Here is a 16,778-nt window from a genome sequence, read left to right as displayed (position 1 = left end):
GTGTCATGTATCTGTGTGATGCGGACCTGGATCTGGTTCCGTTGGCTGCACGTGTGCACAGCGTGGCGGTGTTGTCTCGCCGCCTGGTTTGGTTAAAATGTTGGTCGGTGGACCAATCTTCACGCAAGACCTTAGCCAATCTACCTTATGATGGGTCTCGCCTTTTTGGGGAGTCCCTGGATGTGTTGATTAAGGGGATCACCGGGGGTAAGAGCACTCTCTTGCCCCATTTCCCCAAGGCTAAGGGGGCTTCTGGGAAGAAGCATGCTAATTTTCGGCCCCCTCAGGGGTCCTTTCGTGCCTTTCGGCCGCACTACAAGGGCAAACCGTTCAAAGGTCAAGGCTCTCAGAAGAAGCCCTGGTCTGGTAAACAGAAGTCCGGCCAATCCGGATCTGCAGCCCATAACAGTTCGGCCTGAAGGGGCGCCCTCACCCAGTTTTGGGGTGGGGGGACGCTTGCTCGGTTTTCTTCAGCCCTGGTTGGCCCGTGTGCGGGACAGGTGGGTTCAGGAAATCGTTCGATCTGGTTACAAGATCGAGTTTCTCTCTCGGCCGGAGAGCAGATTTTTTCCCTCAAATCTTCAGCTGTCTCCAGAGCGTTTGCGGGACCTGCACCTGGCGGTGCGGGACCTGAGGGCTCAGGGAGTGGTGGTTCCGGTGCCTCATCGGGACGGTTTTCGGGGGTTTTATTCCAATCTGTTCACCGTGCCCAGAAAGGAGGGCAAGGTTCGTCCAATTCTGGACTTGAAGGCTCTGAACCGCTCTGTGCGGGTTCGCAAGTTCCGCATGGAATCCCTGCGGTCGGTGGTGGCTGCCCAGGTTCCGGGGGAATTCATGGCCTCCATCGATTTGAAGGATGCGTATCTTCACATCCCCATTTTCGAGGGTCACCAGAGATGCCTTCGATTTGCCATTGCGGAGGATCACTACCAGTTCGTGGCGTTGCCCTTTGGTCTCGCCTCGGCTCCGCGGGTCTTCACCAAGGTGCTTGCACCGGTTCTGGCATTATTGAGGGCCCAGGGCGTTTCTGTCCTGGGCTATCTGGACGACATTCTGGTTCGGTCTGCGACCAGCCAGGGTCTGGAGAAGGACCTGTCTGTCACGATGCAAACTCTGCAGGAGTTTGGTTGGACGATAAATTTTCCAAAGTCGACACTGAGTCCGTCTGTTCGTCTTCCCTATCTGGGAATGATTCTGGACTCGGTGCAGGCGAAAGTCTTCCTACCGGAAGACAAACTCAGGACTCTCCAGGAGGAAGTCAGGTCCCTCAGGGACGTTCCGCACTCGTCTCTGCGGACGTGTATGAGATGTCTGGGATTGATGGTCTCGACCTTCGAGGCGATTCCATTCGCCCAGTTTCACACGCGGGGTCTCCAAGCGGAGATCCTGTCCAGGTGGGACGGGCGACCTCAATCTCTGGATCTTCAAATCTCGTTGAGTCATCGCACCAGAGGAAACCTTCTGTGGTGGCTCCAGTCCCCGTTGGTGTCCGGGGGCAAGTCGTTTCGTCTGATCTCTTGGACGGTAATCACCACGGATGCCAGCCTGTCGGGCTGGGGTGGAGTTCTGGGCGTTCTGTCCGCCCAGGGGACTTGGTCGGAGGGGGAGTCTTCCCTTCCGATCAACATTCTGGAATTGCGTGCGATAAGTCTCTGTCTTCATCGCTGGACGGACCGGCTGCAGGGCTGCCCGGTTCGGGTGCAGACGGACAATGCCACGGCGGTGGCCTACATCAACCACCAAGGGGGCACCAGGAGTGCCCGAGCGGCTCGAGAAGTGGCCGACATTCTGTCCTGGGCCGAGACTCATGTCCCGGCGATAACGGCGGTTCACATTCCGGGGGTGGAGAACTGGCAGGCGGACTATCTGAGTCGCCAGACCCTGGATCAGGGGGAATGGTCTCTCCACCCGGCTGTCTTTCAGATGTTGTGCGCGAAGTGGGGTCTTCCAGATGTGGACCTGTTCGCGTCGCGTCGCGTCTCGTCTCAACTACAAGGTGAAGAGGTTCGTGGCAAGGACGCGCGACCCTCGGGCAGACGCGTCGGACGCGTTAGTGGCCCCGTGGCATCAGTACAGGCTGATGTACGCGTTTCCACCGATTCAGTTGCTGTCCAGGTTCCTTCGCAGGTTACACTCGGAACGCAACACGGTGATTCTTGTGGCACCGGACTGGCCTCGCCGGTCCTGGTACGCAGACCTCGTGAATCTGGCGGTCGACGCCCCGTGGCGTCTGCCTCTTCGAGACGATCTACTGTCTCAAGGACCGATATACCATCCTGCTTTACAGTCGCTGGCTTTGAGGGCCTGGCTGTTGAGACCGAGGTCCTGAAGGAGAGGGGTCTCTCTCCAGAGGTCGTTCATACTTTGATCAATGCGAGGAAGTCTTCCTCAGGGAAGGTTTATTACCGTACTTGGAAGGCCTATTTTGCCTGGTGTGAGTCCAGGGGGTTTTCACCCTGCACGTACTCGGTTTCCCGTGTGCTGTCTTTCCTTCAAACGGGTGTTGATCAGCGTTTGGCGCTGGCTACGATAAAGGGTCAGGTGTCTGCACTGGCCGTTCTGTTTCAACGTCCCGTGGCTTCCAATTCCTTGGTTGGCACCTTTGTTCAGGGTGTGCGGCATCTGGTCCCCCCTAGGCGGGATCCTCTGCCCCCTTGGGACTTGAATCTCGTTCTATCTGTGTTACAACGTGCTCCTTTTGAACAGATCAGGGAGATCTCGTTGTCTATGTTGTCCAAAAAGGTCGCCTTTTTGGTGGCGATCACTTCGGCTCGCAGAGTGTCGGAGATGGCGGCTTTGTCCTGCAAGTCTCCGTACCTGGTTATTCATTTGGATAAGGTGGTCTTGCGACCTAATCCTTTGTTCCTTCCGAAACGAGTTTCGGAATTCCATCTTAATGAGGATATTGTCTTGCCTTCGTTGTGCGCGAAGCCTAAACATCCAAAGGAGGTGAGATTGCATTCTCTGGATGTTGTTCGGGCGATAAGGGTTTACCTTAAATCGACTGAGTCTTTTCGAAAGACGGACTCCTTGTTTGTTCTTCCAGAGGGTCCTCGGAAGGGCATGGCGGCTTCGGCCTCTACCATCGCCAAATGGATTAGGCAGACCATTGAACAGGCCTATGCTTTGCAGGGGAAGGTTCCCCCTGTGCCTGTGAAGGCGCACTCTACTAGATCTCTGAGTACGTCTTGGGCCTGTCGTCATGGGGCTTCTGTAGCCCAGGTGTGTAAGGCGGCGACTTGGTCGACCGTGCACACTTTCACAAAATTCTACAAAGTAGATGTTCAGGCATCGGGGGATGCTTCCTTTGGCCGCAAGGTTCTTAGTGCGGCTGTTCCCTAGGGTCCCTTGTTGGGGACTCCTGGCTGTTGGGATAAGTTTTGTATCCCCTGGTTTTTTGTCTTTTCCTGGGTTGTTGCTCCTGTTGAGCACTTGTTTTTTGCTGTTGCCCAGCTGGTTTCCTTCCTTTGGTAAGGTTCCTTTCTTTGATGCGGAGACTGCGTTGCCTTTCGGCGCGGATGCGTTTCCCACCCCTCATGTTTGCACTGCTTTGGGACGTCCCCATATGTGACGAATATGAAGAGGCGGCGACTGTCGGAGGACGTAAGAGAAAACGGAATTTTTGTAAAATCTTACCTGTAAAATTCCTTTCTCTGAGTCCTCCGACAGTCGCCGCCCCCGCCCCTCTTTTGGGGTTTGATTGTATACTCTACTGCTATTCCACTAAAACTGAGATATGGTTGCAGGAAGTAGGAGGGTATTGACTGAGGGGACCACCCCTTGAGGGTGGGATATGTTAAAAGCTTTATTGTTAACATATTCTGTTGCCTAGCTACTCCTTCGGAGCAAAGTCTAATACCCCATATGTGACGAATATGAAGAGGCGGCGACTGTCGGAGGACTCAGAGAAAGGAATTTTACAGGTAAGATTTTACAAAAATTCTGTTTTTCAATGTAGTGACCAGCACACATGACCCCTTTCAATGTAGTGACCAGTATACATGCCCCTTTCAATGTAGTGACCAGTATAAATGCCTCTTTTCAATGTAGTGACCAGTATAAATGCCCCTTTTCAATGTAGTGACCAGTATAAATGCCCCTTTTCAATGTAGTGACCAGCATACATGACCCCTTTCAATGTAGTGACCAGCATACATGACCCCTTTCAATGTAGTGACCAGTATACATGACCCCTTTCAATGTAGTGACCAGTATACATGACCCCTTTCAATGTAGTGACCAGTATACATGACCCCTTTCAATGTAGTGACCATTATACATGACCCCTTTCAATGTAGTGACCAGTATACATGACCCCTTTCAATGTAGTGACCAGTATACATGACCCCTTTCAATGTAGTGACCAGTATACATGACCCCTTTCAATGTAGTGACCAGCGTACATGACCCCTTTCAATGTAGTGACCAGCGTACATGACCCCTTTCAATGTAGTGACCAGCGTACATGCCCCTTTCAATGTAGTGACCAGCGTACATGCCCCTTTCAATGTAGTGACCAGCGTACATGCCCCTTTCAATGTAGTGACCAGCGTACATGCCCCTTTCAATGTAGTGACCAGCGTACATGCCCCCAATGCAGTGACCAGCGTACCATGCCCCCAATGCAGAGTTTAGCGTGCGTGCCCCCTTCAATGCATTGAACAGTGTACATGTCCCCAATGCAGAGTTTAGCGTGCGTGCCCCCTTCAATGCATTGAACAGTGTACAATCATGTCCCCAATGCAGAGTTTAGCGTGCGTGCCCCCTTCAATGCATTGAACAGTGTACATGTCCCCAATGCAGAGTTTAGCGTGCGTGCCCCCTTCAATGCATTGAACAGTGTACAATCATGTCCCCAATGCAGAGTTTAGCGTGCGTGCCCCCTTCAATGCATTGAACAGTGTACATGTCCCCAATGCAGAGTTTAGCGTGCGTGCCCCCTTCAATGCATTGAACAGTGTACATGTCCCCAATGCAGAGTTTAGCGTGCGTGCCCGACTGAGAGCAGTGCACTTACCTGGAGGCTGGAGCCCTGTGAGTCACGGCGGCTTCTCCTCCGACTCCGTCCTCTTCGTTCTGCGGGAAGGTGAGCGGCTTCTCCCTCTCCTCTTCTTCGTTCGGCGGCGGGAAGGTGAGCGGTGCTTCTCCCTCTCGGCCTCTCCTCTTCTGCGGCGGGAAGGTGAGCGGCGCCGGCTTCTTCTCTGGAGACTCCTCTTCGGCGGCAGGAAGGTGACCGGGCGGTGACGGTGAGTGACTGATGCACGCACCGGCACCGCCCCCAACGAGGTCAGCATGGATGTCCTGAATCATGATTGGTCCAGGCTGTAGTCTGGACCAATCATGATCCAAAACATCACAAAAGGGGTGTGTTGTAGCGCAATCTGCACCTCTGCCGGGCGGAAAACCCCACCCCCCCCATAGCCACCAATGAGGCGGGCGCCCCTAGTGGGCAAAAAATAGATTTTTTTTTTTATTTTTAATCTTTTTTTTTTTCTTTTTGGGGGGGGGGGGCAGCGCCCCTGCGCCCCCTATCGGCCGGCCGCCACTGGTATGTATACAGTGCTTTTTATTTACCAGATTACAGCTACAATCTATTATGATGTTAATGATGATTATTACACTGCTCAAAAAAAAATTAAAGACAATTTGAAAATACATCAGATCTCAATGGAGAAAAATCTCATGCTGGATATCTATACTGATATGGACTGGTTAATGTGTTAGGAACGAAAGGATACCACATCTTTTGATGGAAATGAAAATGATCAACCTACAGAGGGCTGAAAGACACCCTGAAAAAATGGTGCAGCAGGCTAGTCCATTTTGCTGAAAGTTCATTGCAGCAACTCATAATGTTACTCGATAGTTTTTATGGCACCTACATGCTTGTATGCATGCCTGACAACATCGGGCATGCTCCTATTAAGGCGATGGATGGTGTCCTGTATTTCCTCCCAGATCTGGACCAGGGCATCACTGACCTCTGAACAGACTGAGGTGCAACCTGGCAGCATCCGATGGACTAAAACATAATGTCCCAGAGGTTTTCTATTAGATTTAGAACATGCGAGCGTGGGGGCCGTTCAATGGTATCAATTCCTTCATCCAGGAACTGGCTGCATACTCTCACTACATGAGGCCGGCATTGTTGTGCACCAGGAGGAACCCAGGACCCACTGCACCAGCGTAGGGTCTAACAATGGATCCAAGGATTTCATCCCGATACCTAATGGCAGTCAGGGTGCTATTGTCTAGCCTGTAGAGGTCTGTGCATCCCTCCATAATTATGCCTCCCCAGACAATCACTGACCCACCACCAAATGGGTCATGCTGAACGATGTTACAGGCAGCATAACGTTCTCCATGGCTTCTCCAGACCCTTTCACATCTGTCGTGTGCTCAGGGTGAACCCGTTCTCATGTGAACCATCATTATACTCATCACCAAAATCTTTGAGTCGAATATTTAAAATTACTCTGTCTTCTGTTTCTTGAATCATTGCAATTCTCATGAATAGTCAATTATCACCCTGTAACTACCACTTCATAAGACTCTGTATGCAAAGGATAGCTGTACTTTTAAAATGCAATGGCATTTTTAATATAATGAGTGGTAGCATGCTTTATTACGGTAACTGTATTTACTTGCTCTAACCATTGTAACCATTGTAAGCATTGCATACATTTAGCCTGGCTACATCTGTACTGAAACTGCAGACCAGTAATGAGAAATAGTCTGCTCAATTAAACTTTTCAGTGCCACAAGCCAAAACAAGTGAATTGCGTGCTGCTCTTTACTCATGTAATCACTGAAGATGGCTCTGCTAGAAGCCGACAGCCTCTGGATAGATTTAGCTTGGTCTCCCCAGATGGTTTGAATCTTGGCCAGTCTAGTATTAACTGGCAGAGATTGTAACTAGGGATGCACCGATCTGATATTCGGATCGGATATCGGCGCCGATATGGCCATTTTAGATGGATCGGGGGATCGGTAACATTGACTGATCCACTGGCCGATCCGGTTTTTGCTTGGTAACGGCTCAGCCATCCCTTACTAGGTGCAGTAATAGTATGGGATGGGAGCCGCTACTTCCTGTATAGGTCCGGCTCACAGGCGGAGTGATATCAGATGCACTCCGCCTGTGAATGGAGGAACCGTACACATGAAGCAGTGGCTTTGCTCTGTACTGCAGCTTGCTTTGTGTGTAGCTCCGGATCGGTTCCTATATCGGTATCGGCGATTTCACAATGCCAGATATCGATATTGGGTCCAAAAAAGTCGGATCGGTGCATCCCTAATTGTAACCATGTATGGGCAGGCTTAATGGACCAAGTTGATCAATCAACTTGGGTCCTACCAGCCTGCCAGGTTTTACATGTGATTTGTATATTGTATGTAGTGCTGGTATAGGCGATAGCAATAATCACTGTGTTCTGCCTGCAGGGACTGCTTCCCCTGCCCCCTCCGGGAGAACCCAATGGCTCAGCGGGAGGGATTCCCCCTGTCAACCTGTGGTTTCAGGAAAGAAATTTGCTCCGTGTATGTCTGGCCGAAGATTGGAAACTCTTCCCTCTTTTAATTTGTCCTAGCATTGTACTATGTGCAATCACCCGCCAGGCACCATTTCATCCATTGATAAAGCAGCTAAGACCTTGCTGTAGTGGTGTAAGGCACACATGTAGGCTCATTTTAGCCTAACTGCTTGTGGCACGTGTACCTGTTTTGTCTGTTCATTAACCTTTTTTTTTTTTTTTTCTATTGTTAATGGCAGGTTTCTAAGCATAAGTAATGCCAGTGTTTCATAATATGCTTTAAAAATGACTGCAGCTATATTCAACCCACGTGAAAAAGTAGTTTCTGGTAACAAAATAGTCACTTATTGCAAATCCTGAATATCTGAACAGCATTACTTCAAGCCTCATCTCCCACGGATAAGATTTATAAGACAAAAACATCTGCCATCATTAGCACAACAAACAGATATTCATTTTCTTGCAATCCATTAGTCGTTAGCATTTTCTAAGAAGTTTTATTTTTATTGTGTATGATCACTAATGATAAATGTAGGTTTTTATAGTTTTTATAATTATCTATCTAATGCGCTTTTATATGTAGCAATAAAACTTGCTGTCTAGGTATTTATGGAAGACTAAGATGTTGGTGCCTCCTTTTTAGCAGACCATAGGTGGGTCAGGTTTTTTGTTCAACCAGCAGGTTGAATGAAAAAAACGGATTCAATTCCATCAACCACACACTCAATGTGGATGGGGGAATCCTCCCTTCTGAGCTATTGTATTCTGACAGCAAAGACTTCCCAGCCGTCAGAATACACTGATCAGCGTTGCAGGCTATGGCCGGCGGCACTGATTGAGTGGGGAAAATTCAACAGGGCGGCTGTACAGAAGTCGATTGGTATGTCAACATCTGTACAGCCTCCCTGCCCAAACACAGATCAAAATTCATCCAGTCCCTGCAGTAATGTGTAAAACTGACCAGTGTACTAATTCTTAGTATCAAATTCTGCTTTTCCACATATCTTTTTTCCTTTTCCAACAGTTAGTTAACCTCAACACAGTACCTTCTCCTCTGGGTTTCCTTCTGTAGGTCCCATTCCATTTGCCTATGTATCAAACCTACTCCACTATTACCACCAATGTTTCACAACTCTCAGGTCCTCTTCCATATTTCTAATAGTCAGACCACCTGAAAGGATTCCTTGAACCTGTATTGTATACTGTATAATAAAAACAATTGGTGCTCTCATTGCAAAGGCAGTGCGTTAGCAGGGTCCATATCTCAGGGTACCAGTGTACCATGGGATTTGGTATCAAAAGTAGTGCATGCACTGCTTTGTATATTCCGGTGCAATTTGCATCCCATTCAAATAAATGGGCTGACAAATCGCTCTGCAGGGAAACTCACAGGAGTGGGGATCCGGGATCCTGTGCGATTCTGGTGTGAGCTAACCCTTAATACACAACATTACTATAGTGAGATGAATTCTGTAGAACAGAAGGTTTAATTGGGTAAAGTTTTAGGTAGGTGGAATGCATAGGGCAACCTCTTTCCTATGCATTTTATTTATAGCTAATACTAAGTGGAGGAAATTCAACAGGTGGTGTCTGTGTGATGTTTCTGTATGTGGAAGAGGACCTGGGCGCTATGGAACTGGGCAAAGTAGAAGGGTTTGGCATGTAGACATGCAGCTGGAATCAGGGTTCCGTTATGTTAATGTTATAACTTATTGTTTGGGAAGGATAATCCAGAGCACTAAGTATCAGTTCTGTCTGCTGCTTCATTCCTCTGCTATCAGCATGAATCACTTTTGATAAGTTTTCCTGACACCAAGAGAAACCAGGTGACACGGGAGGGACCTCCTAGCTGATTGAAAGCCTCAACTATATTCCTGTGTGATATTGAAGTGGGTATGTCTCTTCCTTTCAATCCGCTCTCAGAGCTCTCCTCACTGAGCTCCGTGTAATTTCAGCTCTCTGCCCCCTTCTCTTCTGACAACTCAGACAAGTTGTATAAGTTCTGGACTTTGAATGGATGAAGAGAAGACTGCAGATAGACAAGTACAACTTATGTAGGAGTATCTGTTTCATCTCTGTGTATCACTTGAGGCCAGTCTCCTCTTCACTGGGTATATGTAAGAGTTTACAAACCCTTTAACGGTGTAGTTCTCAAACTGACCTATACCCACACGTTAAGTCAAAGCTGTTATAAAACTTGCTGAGATGGATGGCTATAGAGTAGAAAAAGGGCTAGATTACTTTCTATAGAGAAATTGTAGCTCCATGCATTAGGCTTTAAAATTCAACTAAGAAAAATAGACAATTTGGAGCTGAATCCCATTTGTCGGCTAACTAAATAGGTTTCATAGAGTGATATCATGGCAGTGTTGTCTTTTCTTATCTCTCAAGGACTCCAGCGGTGAAATTTCTTCACCATATTTCCCAGCTCAGGCCACCTCAGTACCACCAGCACTATACTCACCAGCAGAGGGGGCTCTAGACTTTGGTGAGGCCTTAGGCAAACTTAGACATGAGGCCCCACTCACGCCCATAATCCTGCCTGCTGCCTATGTGAATGATTATTGGGTACATAGCGTCCATACTCATTCAACAAAAGTGTAAAAGTGATTATTGGGTACATAGCGTCCATACTCATTCAACAAAAGTGTAAAAAGGAAAAAAAAAAAAACACAACACACGTTTTTGACAAGTCCTTTATTTAAAAATGTAAAAAAATGTCCCCCCGTGTAGATCCATCAGGTGGCACCGCCCCCTTGTGACATCGCCAACCCAGCATGTCCTCGGCTGATGAGGTCACAAGGGGGAGGGTTCACCTGGTGATGTCAATCCAATTTATTATTTAAGAGGTGTCAGGCAGCGGGAGCCTTTGTGTGGATCGGAGGTTTTTTATTCTTCTTTTTTTGGGTCGGCGGTCGTGGCGGACTTTGATTTTTCTAACATTAAACTCTCCTGCCAAAATGATGAGCACAGCAGCCTTAAGGTCCGCTGTCCCTCAAAACTGGAGTAATGTGTTAGGCAAATTAGGCGGCTTGAGGCCTTAGGCGACCGCCTAATTTGCCTAATTAAAGACCTGCCTCTGCTCACCAGAGTTTCACAACTTCTGCTGCTTTTTCTATTACTAAATAACTGAAAACCCACATGTGCATATGATATCCCATCATGATTTCTTACTCTTGTTCTTTGTAAAACCCAAACTAGGGCATGGTCTTTATGTACCTAGCACTGCAAATCAGAATGTTCCTTATAGACTGCTACCCTAAAGCAAACTGTTTGTAATACGAATTTTCCATTTGTAGTAGTGACAAACTGGCTTTAAGAAATACTGACATCTAAGAAGAGACATTGTCTTAATAGAATATTGATCAAAATTTAAAACAAGATAGAAAGAATATGCTGAAAGGAATGATTTATAGGAGCTCACATGTTTTGTGATTACAGGGCAGGATCCCAGCAAACCAGAACAGAAGGGCACGTTACCTCCTGATCCTATTCAAGTCAAAGGTTTGTGACTTTCTGCTTATCTGTAAGGTGGATGATGTTTACCAATTAGTTGGAATGTATTAGTCATTTCAGTTATTAGAAATATACAGTATTTCAGTTCTTCCTTCCTCTTCAGTGAAAAACTGGAAGCACTCTGCTTGCACCGCATTTCCCCTTAGAATTCCTGATAAAGAACACTGGGATGCTCGTATTTTTAAAATGGTGTTAATTAAATCTGATATAGTTGTGTTCCCAATATTTCATTGCATACGGACATAAACGAGCTTCTGATCTTGCCTGCAAATACAACTGGAAGTATCATTTGTTGGAGTGTGTTTTTTGAATGCTATAGGTGTAGGCCATTTGTATACCTCCCGAAGCCTATCCAAAAAACTCCCAGAGATGGCATCTCCTATCCTGCTATGTTGCTAAGGCACTCCCAGCCATTACTGCTCACCCCCACTATAACAGGAGCAAGGTTATTCTGATTTAGAATCCCTTGCATGCGCTTTCCCTCCACTTGTGCAGTAGCTCTAAGCTCAGCGACGCTTCAACAGAGTAGATCAGTGATGGCAAACCTTGGCACCCCAGATGTTTTGGAACTACATTTCCCATGATGCTCAACTACACTGCAGAGTGCATGAGCATCATGGGAAATGTAGTTCCAAAACATCTGGGGTGCCAAGGTTCGCCATCACTGGAGTAGATAGTGAACCACATATGTTCGGGGATTTGAGAGCTCGCTGCTGTGATGGTGGTGGGAGTGAGCAGTAACAGGTGGGAGTGTCTTAGAAACCAGGCAAGGTGGGGAATGCCATTTCTGGAAGTTTTTCAGCCAGGCTTGGGGGGGTAAATGGATAGCCTAGCAGGGGCATTACCCAATTTTAGTGAAAGCTGCACAGTGTGGTTTTATCTACTGGCATCCCTTTTGGTAAAGGGGAACTAAAACATTTAATACACTCATACACAGACGTTTTGCTATCTAGACACCTTTCCTCCTGGCAGCAGCGTTTTGACAGAAAAAATGCTTGACGCTTGCAAACGCGCGTAACGCATTTAGACGCATCAAGTGCTTGGGTGTTAATTTCCTTGGCCAAAATAATAATTTATTATGGCCATTAAAATGCATTAACGCTTAAGCGCTTATTGTGCGTTTACCCGCTTTAAGTGTTTTTTTTTTCCTGGTAAAACGCTGGTACTCCTTGATGGGCTGGCAGTGGGGGTCTTTTTTGCCTTTAATTGCCCCCGCCTCTAAAAGCCTATGTGTGCATGGACATATAGGTAACAAGCGGAGGTGTTTAGATGCAGGAAAACAGCCACATTAAAAACGTCCAGTGTGCATGAGGCCTTACATTTATATTACATTCATAATTTCAGTTAATACATTCCTTTTAGTCTTATTTATCAGTAGGCTATAATGACTGGACATGAATTTTAATTCCATTTGCTTTACAAGCATAAGGCCCCTTTCACACGCCTTTTCCGATCCGATCGGCCTGTCAGTTTTTCAGGCGGACCGGATCGAATGCTCCATGCAGCCCTATGGAGCGGCGTATGTCAGCAGAGACATCTCCGATCCTGTCCATGAAATCCGGACGGATGGAGACCCTATTTTCCATCCGTCTTGAGGATCGGATGAGAACAGGAGGTCCGTTCTCATCCGATGTCCCCATAGAGGGGAGCGGGGATCTGACAGCTCTGTCTCTGCACACAGAGCGGAGACAGAGCTGTCATCCGCCTGATCAGCGGGGATCGATCCCTTGCTGAGCAGAACGGACTCTGTCGGGCGCACCGCTCGTGTGAAAGTTCTCAGTTAGAAATATTTGTAATATTGAATTGACTAGTGGAGGGGAAATGATTGGAGAAGTGAGGAAGTATTTAGACCGCTCTAATAAACCACACCTGTGCTTTTGTTGACAGCAGTGGAAAAATAATAGAAAAGATAGTCCCTTAACCACTTAAGCCCCGGAGGATTTGGCTGCTAAACGACCAGGGGGTATTTTGCGATTCGGCACTGCGTGACTTTAACGGACAATTGCGCGGTCGTGCGATGCTGTACCTAAACGAATTTGATGTCCTTTTCTTCCCACAAACAGAGCTTTCTTTTGGTGGTATTTGATCACCTGTGCGCTTTTTACTTTTTTGCACTATAAACAAAAAAAGAGCGTAAATTTTGCAAAAATAACAATATTTTTCACATTTTTTCGGTCAATTTGTTTTATCCTACCTATGTTTACCTACGCAAAAAGCGTATTTTTATTGGTTTGCGCAAAAGTTATCGCGTTTACTAACAAAGGGAAAGATTTTTGTCATTTTTGTTGTTTTTTTTTTTTTTAACGCGTAATGGCGGCGATCTGCGATTTTCTTTTTTTTTTTGCGACATTGCGGCGGACAGATCGGACCCTTGACTGACATTTTTGACACTTTTGTGGTTACCAGTGACATTACTACAGTAATCAGTGCTATATATATGCACTGTTACTGTAAAAATACACTGGTAGTGAAGGGGTTAACTTTATTTGGGAGGGAGGGGCTGTGTGTGTCCCTAGGGGCGTGCTTTCTACTGTGATTGGCTGTGGCTTGAGCTGTAAGGACACTGATCAACGGATCTACATAGTCGATCCGTGTGATCAGTGTTTTTACACCGAGGAGAATGACAGGTGGCTTGTTTACACAAGCCGCCTGACTTTCTCCCTCTCCCCCGACGATCGCCGAGTGACCGGCGGACATCGAGTCCGCCAGTCACGCGCGCGGGGGGTCCGTGACCGCGTGGGAGCGGGAGCGCGCCTCCGCGGGCGCGCGCTCGCTCCCCAGACCCTCCCAGGCTAGTGACATTAATTAAAGTCACTCTGCCTGGCCGGGGCTGACCGCCGCAGTAAATCTACTTGCGGCAGTCGGCAAGTGGTTAAATAACATCGGTACCAATGCCCTGTCATCTGTGTTATTTTTAGTAATTTATCTGTAATGTTAAATGTTGCAAATTCCTTTTTTATATTTTGAAATTGAAAAACACTTTTACATTTTAATTTTATACATATTTGTGTGTTTTAGTTAAGGCGGTCCTTAAAAAGAGAGATTATGGAACAAAATACATGAAGAACAACTTCATCACGGGAGTTCGAGCAATGAATGAGTTCTGCCTTAAACCCAGGTATTTAAATAGACATTACCACTGTATAGTGAGTGTACAGCTTGTATAACAGTGTAAATGTCAAAACGCACAACCATTCATGTCTAAACCGCTGGCAACAAAAGGGAGTACACTCCTAAGTGAAAATGTCAAAATTGGGCCCAAAGTCTAAATATTTTGTGTGGCACCATTATTTTCCAGCACTGCCTTAACCCTCTTGGGCATGGAGATCACCAGAGCTTCACAGGTTGCCACTGGAGTCCCCTACCGCTCCTCCATGATGACATCACGGAGCTGGTGGATGTTAGAGAGCTTGCGCTCCTCCACCTTCCGTTTGAGGATGCCCCACAGATGCTCAATAGGGTTTAGGTCTGGAGACATGCTTGGCCAGTCCATCACCTTTACCCTCAGCTTCTTTAGCAAGGCATTGGTCATCGTTGAGGTGTGTTTGAAGTGCATTTATAATGTTGGAATACTGCCCTGCGGCCCAGTCTCTGAACGGAGGGGATCATGTTCTGCTTCAGTATGTCACAGTACATGTTGACATTCATAGTTCCCTCAATGAACTGTAGCTCCCCAGTGCCGGCAGCACTCATGCAGCCCCAGACAATGGCACTCCCACCACCATGCTTGACTGTAGACAAGACACACTTGTCTTTGTACTCCTCACCTAGTTGCCACCACACACGCTTTACACCATCTGAACCAAATACGTTTATCTTGGTCTCATCAGACCACAGGACATTGTTTCAGTAGTCCATGTCCTTAGTCTGCTTGTCTTCAGCAAACTGCGGGCTTTCTTGTTCATCATGTTTTGAAGAGGCTTCCTTCTGGGATGACAGCCATGCAGACCAATTTGATGCAGTATGCGGCGTATGGTCTGAGCACTGACAGGCTGACCCCCCAACCCTTCAACTAATGCTGGCAGCACTCATACGTCTATTTCCCAGAGACAACCTCTAGATATGATGCTGCACATGTGCATTCAACTTCTTTGGTCGACCATGGCGAGGCCTGTTCTGAGTGGAACCTGTCCTGTTAAACCGCTGTATGGTCTTGGCCACTGTGCTGCAGCTCAGTTTTATGGTCTTGGCATTCTACTTATAGCCTAGGCCATCTTTATGTAGAGCAACAATTCTTTTTCTCTTACGTCCTCCGACAGTCGCCGCCACTTCATATTCATCACTAATGGGGTTATTGACCTTTGCTCCGCAGGAGTAGCTAGGCAACAAAATTTGTTAATATCAAAGCTTTTAACATATCCCACCCCTAGGGGGTGGTCCCCTCAGTCAATACCTTCCTGCTTCCTGCATTCCCAACTCAGTTTCTAATGCCTAGCTTAGGAGTAGCAAGGCTGTTTCTGTGCTGGGGCTCTCAGTCTCAGCCTCTTTTCTCTTTTTGATTTTATTTTGAGTTTTTTTCTCTTTCTTTTACTTAGCTGTTATTTTTCAGCATTAGTTAGCTTCTTCGGATGAAGATGATCATGCGGAGCTGGGTCTCGGACTGGCCACCCTGGATCCCAGGGTTCAGGGCCAGGGGCTTCCCAGCCTGCCATCGAGCATTCAGCTCTGGTTTCCCTGGCATATTGAACGACCCATCCCTGTTCGCTGCAGGGATGCTATCGGTGAGGTGGCTACCTCACTGGACGCCATTGCGGTTTCGCACCGCAGTTCCACTGCGTCCTGGCTGCGACACTCCCTATCATCAGTGCAGCGGTTTGGTCGCTGGAGAAGGCTCCCCACGCCATCCGGACTGGTAAGTGTACATCTATGTGGGGACCTGCAATTCTTTATTTCAGATCCTCAGAGAGTTCTTTGCCATGAGGTGCCATGTTGAACTTTCAGTGACCAGTAGTATAGCGAGAGAGAACGAGAACACCAAGTTTACTACACCTGCTCCCCATTCACACCTGAGACTTGTAACACTAATGAGTCACATGACACCGAGTGGCGAAAATGGCTAATTGGGCCCAATGTGGACATTTTCACTTAAGGGTGTACTGACTTTGGTTGCCAGTGGTTTAGACATTAATGGCTGTGTTGAGTTATTTTGCGGGGACAGCAAATTTACACTGTTATATAAGCTGTACTTTCACTACTTTATATTGTAGCAAAGTGTCATTTCTTCAGTGTTGTCACATTAAAAAGATATAATAAAATATTTACAAAAATGTGAGGGGTGTACTCACTATTGTGGGATACTGCATATCTTATGTATGTTTGTAATATATATAAAATAAAAAATGCATTTTCTATTATTTGTTATTGTCCTTGTTAAAGTAAAATATAAATAAAGCTGTGAGCATAACCTAGCAGAGCTCCCCATATAGCATTCTATACAGTAATACATGGAAGAATCTGCTGCTGCAGTTTTTGGATTCTGACAGCCACCGCCAGCACATGTCAAATTACCGGAACATCTGTGAGGATGCAGTCACGTCATTTTTCAATCAAAGAATGTTGGGATCTGGCCAACATGGCCACTTATGTAGCAAATTCGTATAGTGTAAACGCAGCCTTGGTGCCGGTTCACATATATGCGATACAGGAACCCTGCAAATCCACTGCGGGTTCCCGCATCGCATTCAAATCGCAGGCACATTGCCATATGCGAATCGCTGGGGGTGTTAATAC

At 47.1% G+C, this 16,778-nt stretch overlaps 1 protein-coding gene across 1 annotated transcript in view; it reads left to right on the top strand.

Moving 5' to 3' along the window:
- Window positions 1-16,778, top strand: part of SLC30A9 (solute carrier family 30 member 9) — a 201,967-nt gene that overhangs the window by 35,647 nt on the left and 149,542 nt on the right. Inside the window, exons 3-4 of the mRNA XM_082243525.1 lie at window positions 10,974-11,036; window positions 14,067-14,166. Of these exons, the coding sequence (XP_082099651.1) occupies window positions 10,974-11,036; window positions 14,067-14,166 (163 nt within the window). The remainder of the gene's footprint in view (window positions 1-10,973; window positions 11,037-14,066; window positions 14,167-16,778) is intronic.

The sequence above is a fragment of the Pelophylax lessonae genome, assembly GCF_965119305.1.
Source record: "Pelophylax lessonae genome assembly, chromosome: 1".
In the NCBI taxonomy this organism is placed as follows: Eukaryota; Metazoa; Chordata; class Amphibia; order Anura; family Ranidae; genus Pelophylax; species Pelophylax lessonae.
This window is presented reverse-complemented; position numbering and strand designations above follow the sequence as displayed.